General features: G+C 36.9%; 1 protein-coding gene across 4 annotated transcripts in view; it reads left to right on the forward strand.

The window, feature by feature from the left end:
- ANKS4B (ankyrin repeat and sterile alpha motif domain containing 4B) overlaps positions 1-12,073 on the forward strand; it is a 68,819-nt gene that overhangs the window by 44,299 nt on the left and 12,447 nt on the right. The window contains exon 1 of one of the 4 annotated variants that reach the window (XM_039234429.1): positions 11,241-11,470. The exons of the other annotated variants lie outside the window; for them this stretch is intronic. Within the exon in view, the coding sequence (XP_039090360.1) occupies positions 11,307-11,470 (164 nt within the window). The 5' untranslated portion in view covers positions 11,241-11,306. Of the gene's footprint in view, positions 1-11,240; positions 11,471-12,073 lie in introns of those variants that run through there. 4 annotated transcript variants of the gene reach the window in all.

Below are 12,073 nucleotides of genomic sequence, written 5' to 3' on the forward strand. Positions count from 1 at the left end.
TGAATTGGTGTTTTTCTCCATAACACTGAGCAAAGTTAGTATCTTTTGGGAAAAATCCACCTCCAGTGTAGAGTGAAAGAGGGTGGTGGGTTTTATTGAAGAAAGAACATCTCTTGTTCATACCATCTTTAAGTAACAAATCTTTCCTTTAAGTAATCCCTAGTTTCCTGGCTGAATAGATATTACCCTGGCAATGTGCATGAAGTACCTTTACAAAAAATGATATGTTATTTCCCCACAAGAACAAAAATTTAAATTTACTGCAAAAATGCAATTACAGAAGGATATAGAGAAAAGGAAAAAGTCACCTGTTGTCTTGCCACTTCTAATATTTAGACATATAATTTTATGGGCTTTTTGTACAAACACTACACACAAAAACCAACAACCTGGGATCAAAGTTTAATGTTTTGTAACCTGCTCTTACTACTTTACATGGCATGGGCATTTTAAATGTCAAACATAAAGATCTCCATTACCATTTTTAAGATTGCATAGAATTCAATGTCTAGATAAATCAGTGTTTAACTGTTCCTAATGATGGACATTACAAAGGCTTCTATTTTTTCATCATCATAAACCATAATACGATGGACATTCTTGTATATTCCCCTGGCTAGCCCTTGGGAAATGAAATTCTGGGTCAAAGAGAGTAGTGTTCTAAATAATAATGTCGTATTGTATACCAGTTGGGAGTTTATACATGGGGAAATTGAGGGAAAGCAACTTGCCCAACCTATTGACAACTGAGTGTCAGAGCCAGGTTAAGGACTCAGATTTTCTAAGGCCCAATCAACATATATTTTCAGAGTCTCTTATTGCCATTTGAGACATCTGGATTCTGCAGCCATGCTAAAATTCTATGCAAGTAGTGGGTCGGCACTTGCAATTATTGGTTTATGGTGTTTTCTTTGTGGTGTAACTTAAGGGATAATCGCCACTCCCTGTTACAGGTGTCTGAAATACCATTGCAGGTTAGAGCAATGTATTTCCCCAACTTCCTTGATCAAAGGATTACCTGGGGCTCTCATTAACAGCACACATTCCTGGCTCTCACCCAAAAGCTGCTGAATTGGGCTCTCCAGGGGAGGGTCCTGAGTTAAAGTACTATTTAACAAGCACCACGGGTGAATCTTATGATGGTGAAAATTTGGCACTTTCTTGGAGGAAGAGAGGCAAGAAAATCAGTGATTATTGGTCAACTTCTTCAATGGGAATTAACCCATTATGTTATATGGAATTGGGGAAGGGAGCAAAAGCCAGGATAGGCAAGTTTCTGGGAGTAGAAACAGTGAGAAGATTTAGATTCTGAGCAGAGGCATGGTAGCAATAGTTACTCTTTCCTTGGAAGCATATTTTCCAGAAATTAACAACTTTTCTGCAAATGTAAAGGTATTTTCCTACCATGATTGTTAAGACTATGGTGGAAAGGCTGTAGAGGATGCAGTGCGAAACAAGATTCAGAGATTGGTGTGTCGATCCACTTCCCCAGGCCCCACCCCCTGGCTTGCTTCCCCACCAATACTGTGCCTTTTCTCCAAAGTAGGAGGTCTTGCCTTGGAAAGGACAACTCTGATCCCAGCCCCAAATTGGGGGTTCTGGGAGACTAGGGGGCAGCATAAAAGCCCTGAGCAGGAGATATGGAGAGAAGGAGGACCACTGTGGGAGCTGGTGAAGGTGGTGAGAACACCAGAGACTAATTTCATAAGTACTCTTTGTGTTAATGACCGTAAGGTATTCCTCTCCTCTCTGAGTGAGTCTCTACCTGAGGGTCCTGAAGTCATTTCTCACTTGCTCATCACCAGGCATTTCTTGAAGGGAGTTTTAGGTTGTTATGCATAACAAGGCAGTGTTGTTGCCTCATTTGGGCAGGTGTCCTCCTTATGAAATGCAGTTCTTATAAACAACAGTTTACAGTTCTTTTTTTTTTTTTTAATGTTTACTTATTCTTTTTGAGAGGAGGGGATAAGGGGCAGAGAAAGAATCCCAAGAAGGCTCTGCACTGCCAGCATGGGCCCTGATGTGGGGCTTGATCTCAAGAACCATGAGACCATGACCTGAGCCAAAATCAAGAGTCAGATGCTCACTGAGCCACGTAGGCACCCCAACAGTTTACAATTCTTACATTCTAAGCTTGCTTGCTGTCTTATTTTCTATAATATAAACATATTAAAAGACAATCTAAATGTCATCATCAGGAGATGGTTAGGTAACTATGAATATTTTCAGATCCTAAATTGAATCTGGGTTCAGGTGGATCTATGGATGCTGATGTTAAAGATGACCACAATAAAACTGGAGTTTTGGAGTTATATAATTAATATTTTTATATTTTAATTTAAAAAAGCAAAAAAACCCCACAACCCTCTGTGTGTCTATACATTTTTGTGTCTGTGCAAGGGTATATAAATGTGTATTTGTATTAAAAGTACCGGAAGGATGGGGTTCCTGGATGGCTCAGTTGGTTGAGTATCTGACTCTTGATTTCAGCTCAGATCATGATCCCTGGGTTGTAGGCTCAAGCCCTGCATCAGACTCCTTGCTGAGCATGGAATCTGCTTAAGATTCTCTCTACCTCCCTCTGCTCTTCTCCCCTGTACGCTCTCTTTCATATGGAAAAAAAAAGTCCAGGAAGGTATTTCCAGAGAGCTAACCATGTTATCCAGGGGAGGACACCATGCAGGTATGCAGGCAGTCTAGCCCAGTCCAGCTATGTTGGTCATTCACAACAGTTGTAAATGGTCTGTTCATGCTCTTGTCCTACCGGTTATAAATATATGTATGACATCATCCATAGGAATATGGAGGCAGAGAACTCCTGTTTTACTGACTTTATTTTTTTCTGTATACATTGAATTGTCTTGGTGACAAAGTAACCAATTAAAATAATTTTAAACTGCTAACAGAGGTAAAAGTAAATCTGAGTGGTATTTAAGTGATCAGTGGAAGCTATAGAATCAAAGGCCCATGAGTTCAAACTTCATAGTATAAAGGTTTAACACACAAGTGAGTGGATTTGGTGCATGAGGCTTCCAAAGTCCATCTCCCTATTGTAAAATGAAGAAATTACACCTGAGGGGTTTAGTAACTTGCTCAAGATCTTACAGAAAGTTAGTAGTAGAGCCCCAGTGAGGAATTAGGTCCTGATGTCCATTCCCAAGCTCTTTCTAATTCATTATGATTTTCTCTCTCTCTTACACTCCCTCTCTCTCTGTATGAGGAGGTGTTTTAAAACTCCATGCTTCTCTTGCAGTCAGTTAGCTTTAGAAGTACAAGATGACATTAATTAGAATTTAACAGTATAAATAAATAAGAAATATAGAAACTTCTACCAGCTATGCTAAAATAACTTTCAAATGTCAAATATGAATTTAACTTGGGAAAATAAGATAGATTATGTCAGTGAGAATGTTCTTTAACATCATATGGTAATTCCTTTAACAGTGTAACTATACAATGTTAATATCATTTTCCCCTTTGGATCTTTAGACAGATCCAAGTTGAATAAGCCTCCTGATAGTCATGGGCTCAGAAAGAACTAGAACAAAGGCACACAAAGCTTCATTGACCTGTAAATATAAAGGTAGAGCAGCTTAGGTAAATGGATGACAGAGAAGACTCACAAGTTCTAAGTAAAAACCCATTTACATACAAGTATTAATACAGATTTCTCCCTAGCTAGTAACAACTCCCTAGCTAGGGCAGTGGTTACCACAGAAATAGAGAAAAGGTTTCCTTGGCAATGCAGTATATTACTTTTAGTTCATAGAATATATGTTAAATATTAAAGTTCTGAAGCTGATGTTAAGATTTGTTGTAAAAGTCACAATCTTTTACCCCTCCCTGTATTCCCATCCCTTGCAGTTTGCCTCGAGGTCAGCTTGTTCCTGTGTCTTCACTTCCCCCTTGAATCTGGATGGTTTGGCCAACACAATGTGGTAGAAGTGGCACTATGCCAGTTCTGAGCCCAGCTCTTGAGAGACCTTGTATTTAGAGATAGACCCTTTAAATTAACTTAAAATGAGATCATTAGGGTGGGTCCTAAGGCAATATGATTGGTGTCCTTAAGAGAAGAGGAAATTTGGACAGAGATGTATACAGAGGGAAGACCATATGAAAACACAGAAGATGACTGTCTATAAGCCAAGGAAAGAGGCCCCAGAACAGATCCTTCCCTCATAGCCCTCATAAGGAACCAACCTCACTGACACTTTGATCCTGGACTTGTAACTTCCAGAACTGTAAGAAAAAAATTCTGCTGATTAAGCCACCCAGTCGGGGGTAGTTTGTTGTGGCAGCCCTAGAAGACAAATACACATTCTCAGATTGAAATACAACTCTGTGTGACTATAAAATATATACTCTTTTTGCTGTACCATGATTATGGGTAGGACCAAACAAACAAACAAATCCCCAAAACAAAATAAACAAAAAGCCAGGTCCTTGTTGTTACTGAGAAGGAAAATGCAAAGGAAAGAGAAGGTTTAAGAAAATGCAGTAATTATACATTTATGATTGACCTAAAGAAGGGAGAGAGTTCCTTCCTTTCTACTAGTAGTACTACTATGTCCACTCAACTTCTGCTTCTACTTCCAGTGGGACTACTACTAATTTACATTCATTGAGTACTGACTACACACCACACATTATGTGAAGTAACTAATTACTTGCAACAATGCTGTGAATAATATTACTTGCAATAACTCTGTTTTCTCTTCATTTTACTGGTGAGGAAATGAAGCTCAGAAGTAATCTGCCCAAATTAATGGCGGGATCTAATTTCTGGGTTAGTGTCTAATTGTTAAGAATCTGTGTTCTTAACTATTCCTATACTAGGGCTTTGTTTCAACACAACACATGGTGTTCACAGTTGCATGGTTTCCAGTCCAACTATCAGCTTTAAGAGTGTTGAATGGTTTTGATGGTATTTGATGATCTGCCAAAAGGTACTATAACATTCCCTCCCTTATGGCAAATTCTGCCATCTTGAAACAAAATGGCAGTTAATACAGGTTTTCTAGGATCATCGTTCTTACAACTTTTATAAGAATTTAAGCTTTGAGTGAGGACTTGGTCATATGATTTTATTGACTGAAATCTTCAATTCACAGAGCCAATAATAATTAGGAAGGAGAAAGGGCAAAAGAAAAAGGAAATGTGTCTAGTTAACAAAGCCAGTTGATTCAAGTGTAGAATTTAAATTCATAGCCCCTGCTTAGACTATCCAGTATTCACATTTTAAAGAATTTGTCTTTGGAAACCTTTATAAAACTCTCCACTGTTACAGTGTAATGCCATCTGGGATTTAGCATTTATAAAATGTGCAGTTAAGAGATGCCAAGAGATTCTTCATGCAAACCAGATGGTACAATAACAGCTCTGTCTATGTTTCTGGCAGAAAAATAGGGCTTTGAATGGCTTGAAACTTATGTGAATAAATTAAGCCCCATCAATACTTCAGGGGTATTATAATTTCAATAGTCAACTTACCCACCTAAATATTTTCATAAATGTTTTCATTTAGAGAGGAAAAAAACAAAAGGGCAGACAGTGGTTCCTTTCATTGCCTCACGTTTGTATTTAACAATGTTTCTAAGAAAAACAACACCAGTGACCTTCAATGTGGGAAAGAAAGTTTCTCTGTATTCTGAGTTATATATGTGTTTAAATGAGAAGCAGGGTTGTTTGAATCTCCTTTGAAGAGGAAAAATCCACATCAAATAGGTTGAAGAGGTTTGTGGCTGTGCTCAAGAGGAAAAAGTACATAAATAACAAAGTGACATTTTCTGAGTAATGGACTTAAAAATAGTTTTACCTCAAAAGGTATGTTTCTCACAAACCTAAGTCCAGCACATACAGTAGTGTGTTAATGTTGCTTGTTCTGTCCTTGCTTACTTCCTTTAAGTTTTCTGTGGAACAACAGGACTTCTGTAATCCCTTTTAATTTTTTTCACTTTCTGTTAATCCTTTTATTTTCATTAAAATTCATAATAAGATGCTCATTAGATGAAGCAATCTTGTTAAAAGCAAATGTTCTGCTTGGATCTTTTCTTTTTCCTTATTAGGTAAAAATGTGCTTCTCTACCATACAAGTGAATTTCCTCTGTAATTAGGCATGAATAGCTTTGGAGAACAAATACAGGCTGCTTTTGAAAACCAGATCTCTTGGGTTTAGGGGGCAATCTCATTAATAAAAATATGTGTTTCTGGGCTGCACATTGAATTTCTTTCCCAATTAGCAGTGAATGGTTTTTCAGAACAAGGAAATTGGGTTTCCACTTTGCTTGCATTGGTTTTTCTTGGGGGTAAACTGGAGGTATCAACTACCACTAATCTTTGTTCCTTCCGTCTCTCTCCCTGGGCAAAGGAACACACAGGACTCTGTTTTACAGATAGGTCAGAGTCTTAGGTAAATTCTCCATCCAAGGGCTACTTCCTCACAGCCAGGATTGGACTCCATGGTAGATGGGACAATTGTTTACAACATCGGGCGGTCACTGTGGTAGGAGAGGGTACAAAATTATAAACACAGCAGTGAAGAGTGGACAATGCCATTGCTTTGTGAGGAGGAGGAGACCCTTTAGGGGGAGAATCTCAAGTGTTGTCCCTGTGGGTGCCAATTAACCCTCTTTTCTCTGGGTCATTGGCAAAAAGAAGTGGTGTTTGGGTCTAAGGGCCTCTCAAAATGAAATGGTTAAATGCTTGGAGTGCCAGGTAATAAATGAGGTTTTGAGAAAACAAAGGAGGAAAAAAAGCCTCTCCTCTCTGAACCTAAGTGGCAACCAGAGGGACATAAAAGTCACCAGCAAGAGTTTCTAAAGTTATTTTGATATTGCAAGATTATAGGGAGGTGGGGGCAGGATAGGGTTGGTTACAACAGGAAGTTGATGAGTACCTGACTTGCTCTGATGAGGTCATGGACATTTAAATCTGACCCTTAAAGCCTATCCACCAGTGTGTAGGGAAGATACTCTTTTCTGACCTACAAAGAGTCCAATAGCACACTGTTGGAACAGATTCAAATACTTATTTTACAAAGCCAATACTGTCAAAACAGATAATTGCCCCACAATTATCTAGACTTCTCATGACCAGTTAGTATCTAAATTATATGTGAATCTGTCTTAGTTATTTTCATTAATCTCTACCCTCAGCATCTCCTACCAATTGTGCTTCCTTTGTACTTTGAGAAGTACAGTAGAAAATAAGAAAAGAGACCAATTACTAAGTTTTAGAGCTCTCTCTGCACTCTTAGCCACAATCACGTGGTTTCTTGGCTTCTTCTGGTTTGTAAAACCATCTTCACAGTCTGTAAGGAATTCTATCTCATTTCACCTTTCCTACTACAAGGTTAGATGATGATATGATCATGAGCAATATCCCCCAGTTTTATTCACAAAGAAATGAAAACTCAAATAGATGCAGTAAGTTCTTCCAGGTCGTATGGACTTCAGGTCTTCTAGGTCCAGATTCAACCATCTTGGTCAGCCTCCTCTTGAGGAAATGGAGTAAGGAGGATCTTCAAGTTCAGGATTTTTTCCTGCTTTACCTCCCCTTCCCAACACACTCCTCTTTTGAGGAATGGATTTTCCCAAGGAAATCCCAAAGGGTGCCAGGATATTTAAATATCATTAAAAATATTAAAACAAACAAGAAGCTCAGGTGTCTTACCATTTCATAGGAGAGTTTAAGTCCATTCTGAACTACTGGAGTTGAGAAACTCTTCCTCCTTCTCCATATCTAATCCTTCTTCCTATCATGAATGATTGCTCTGTCCTCCTTTATCTTTGCTTCCATCCTTATCTTCATCATTCTCCTCCTCATCATTGTTATCACATTATCATTATCATCATCTTCATCTTGTAGCAGACTCCTTATTTGATTTGCACTTAGCTTTCTATAAGCTAATAAGATAGCTTATGATTATATGCACTATAATTTATCTTTGAGAAGCCCTCTCTCAGGTTGTATATGATTTTCTATTTTAGAGTATATTAATGAATATAATTGTATCTAAATTAAAATGGCTCATGCAAAAATCAGTTCTCAAAGTATCCATAATCATGTTTGAATATTTCTATCTCTGCAGGCTTAAAAAATTATCCCCCCCCCCCCCGCCCTACAGATAAATAATGCTGACCTCCAGTTTGGTTCTATAGCTTCTACTATTCTCATAGAAACCAGAAAAAGGAACAAATATTGACCCTTGCAGCTAATTATTGTGAGACATTTGCAGATGAAAGCTTTGTACTTTCTCAAAGTTGACAGATAATTTTTCTTGGAATAAAGGCTTAGACAGAAAGAGATAAGAAGAATAAACAGTTAAAGACTTTGAAAATAGATCTTCCTCACCTCGATTCCATGGACTATTATCCAAACATATTAAACATTTTTTAACAATATGGGAAATAGTTATGGTGAATTAAATAGAGGAAAAGATAATGCAAAATGGTATGTATTTGATGGTAAAAACTATGTTAAATACATACTTCAAGAGAATATCTATACAGTTTATCAGTTGTATAGGATGATGGGTTCTAATTTTATTGCCATGTCCTTCACAGGACATGATCTGCATGAAATCTATCATTTGATACTTATTGAGGCCTGCACTGGTTCTATTATGTGGGCAATTTTTATAAATATATCTATGCACTGGAAAAGAACATGCATTTTCTTTTGAGTATAGAGTTCTACATAGGATTGTTAAATCAAGCTTTTAATTGTGTTCAAATCTTTTATATTTTTACTAATCTTTAGTCTGATACATATATATGTGTGTGTGTATATATATATATATACATACATATATATACATATATGTATATATATGTATATATATATATATATACATATATATACACACACAACATTAAGAGGGTGAATTAAAATCTCCCACTGTGATTGTGGATTTGTTCTTTCTCTGCCAGTTCTATTAATTTCTGTTTTTTCTATTTGGGGGCTATGTTATTAGGTACATACATGCTTAAGACTCTTATTTTGTTGATGAATTGTTCCTTTCATCATCTCGCTTTATCCCTAGTAATTTTTTTGGCTTAAACTATATTTTGTCTGATGTAAATATAGATATACCATTTTTGTCAGCATTTTCTTGATAAAACTTTTCCATTTTTTTGCTTTCAGGCTTTCTGAAATTTTATACTTTAGCTGTGTCTATTGTAAATAAGGTATGGCTGAGTCTTCCAACTGGTGAATTTTGTCCATTTACACTTATTTTTATTACAGAGAGATTTGGATCATGTTTTTGGTCTTACATTGAGTTCTTTATTTACACTAATTTTTCCATGTTTTCCTCCTTTCCTTAAGATGGGAGTTTAAGTTATTGATTAGAGATATTTCCCTTTTTTTAATATCGGCATTAAAAACTAACTTCTCACCAAAGCTCTGTTTTATTTATTTTTTAAATTTTTTATTTTTATTTTATGTATTCTCAAGTTAGTTAACATACAGTGTAGTCTTGGAGTAGAATCCAATAATTCATCACTTACATATAACACCCAGTGCTCATCCCAACTAGTACTCTCCTTAATGCCCATAACCCATTTTTCCCACTCCTGACCCCCATCCAACCTTCAGTTTATTCTCCATATTTAAGAATCTCTTACGGTTTGCCTCCTCTCTGCTTTTATCTTATTTTTCCTTCCTTTCTCCTATGATCATCTGTTAAGTTTCTCAAATTCTACATGAGTGAAATCATTGTGATATCTGTCTTTCTCCGACTGACTTACTTCACTTAGCATAATACCCTCAGTTCCATCCACACTGTTGCAAATGGCAAGGTATCATTCTTTTTCATCTCTGAGTAGTATTCCATTATATATATATCACATCATATATGATATATATATCATCAAATATATCATATCTTCTTAATCCATTCCATTATATATACATCTATATAGATATAGATATAGATAAAGATACCACATCTTCTTAATCCATTCATCAGTTGATGGACATTGGGCCAAGCTCTGTTTTAAAATTTTGAGATGTTGTGTCTTCAGTTTCACTGAGGTCAAAATAGATCTCACAAAGGATTTTTGTTCAATATATATAAAGAACTCTTATAACTCAATAATAAAACAATAACCCAATGAGAAAAATAGGCAAACAATTTAAAGATAAGATATAAAAATGTCTAATAAGCACATGAAAATGTGCCCAACATCATTAATCATTAGGAAGTGTAAATTAGAACCATAATGATACCACTTCACATCCACTAAGGATGGCTATAAGCAAAAAGACAACAAAAGCTACAAGGATATGGAGAAATTATCACCATACATTGCTGGTAAAAATGTAAAACAGTATAGTGACTTTGGAAAACAGTTTGGCAATTTATGAAGAAGTTAAATATAAATCCTCATATAACCCAGCCATTTCACTCTGCTATAAACCCAAGAGACATAAAGATATATATCCACACAGACTTGTGTGCGAATGTTCATAGCAGCATTATTCATAAAAACAAAGAGGAGAAACATCTAAATGTCCATCAGCTATTGGATGAATCATGAAAATTTGGTATATTTGTATTGTAGAATATTATTCAGCAATAAAAAGGAAGTACTGTTACATACTGAAAAATGAATATACCTCAGAAAATTATGTGAAGCTTAAAAAAAATCCTAAACACAAAGACTATGTATTTTATGATTCTATTTATATGAAATGCCCTTAAAAAGCAAATATATAGAGACGGAAAACAGATTAGTGGTTTCATGGGGTTGGGGAGTAGGGATTAACTACAGATGAGCATGAGGGATATTTTGAGGGTGATAGATATGTTCTAGGATTGGATTATGGTGATGCTGGAACCACTGTGTAAATTTAATATCACTGAATTACACACTTAATAGGGGTGAATTTCCTAGGATATAAATTACACCTCAATAAAATAATTTCTAAAATAGAACTCCTCAGTGAACTAGACTAGTTCTGAATTGTTTGGAAATTATTTTGTACATTCTGTGCCTAGATGACCAATATTACATTCAATACCTGCTAATGGACATAAAAAAATTAAATGTGCCTTAAAACACTCAATAGAACACAGCAGTCCTTAATATTCAATGTCATGGCTATGCCAGAAACGAAAGGTCCAAGTTCAGTGCTGTGAACTTTTCTGGCTGCCTCCCATGGAGGGAGGCTGGAATGAGCTTTGTCCTGAGGTGACGCTCTTCCTTGTTACTGTTTAACCAGCTTTGTAGGAAGGCTGCCTCACCAACAACCTGCTCTGCCTGGAGAGCAGTATCTGGCTGGGCTTCGGTGAGCAGGAAAAAATGTCCACTCGCTATCACCAAGCTGCTAGTGATAGCTACTTGGAACTTTTGAAAGAGGCTACCAAGAGAGATCTGAATCTTTCTGATGAAGATGGCATGACTCCCACACTCCTGGCAGCTTACCATGGGAATTTGGAAGCCCTAGAAATAATCTGCAGCAGAGGGTAAGTTAAATCTGATAGGTTCTACTGGACACTGTTTATGGTAGGATTTTACAGACAGCCGCAAGAGAAAGGGAAGTCGGTGAAAATACTTTGTTCTTTATAGATTGTCTAAATAATTGTCTTTTTAGAAAAAAAGAGAAAGCTGCCTAGAGATGCTCTTTTCACATTAAGAAATGGTGCCATGGGGATGGCTCATCCCTTATGAGCCATACATAGAAAGATCCTGAACTCTAAGACTTTGTTATTTGCCTTGGAGGGAGGATATTTTAATTCTGTGCCTTTAAAAATCTTTTACATAGGGGCGGCTGGGTGGCTCAGTCAGTTAAGCATCTGACTCTTGATCTCAGGATCATGAATTCAAGCCCCATATTGGTCTCCACACTAGGTCTGAAGCCTACTTTAAAAAACACAAAGCTTTTCCATGAAATGTAAATGGTTGGCTCTCTAAAAAGGACTCACTGTTCTCCTTGACTTTAAAATATCAACCTTGGGGCGCCTGGGTGGCTTAGTCGGTTAAGCGTCCGACTTTCGCTTAGGTCATGATCTCACGGTTCGTGGGTTCGAGCCCCGCGTCGGGCTCTGTGCTGACTGCCAGCTCAGAGC

This window comes from Hyaena hyaena, unplaced genomic scaffold, assembly GCF_003009895.1.
Source record: "Hyaena hyaena isolate Hyena2069 unplaced genomic scaffold, ASM300989v1 scaffold_88, whole genome shotgun sequence".
Taxonomy (NCBI): Eukaryota; Metazoa; Chordata; class Mammalia; order Carnivora; family Hyaenidae; genus Hyaena; species Hyaena hyaena.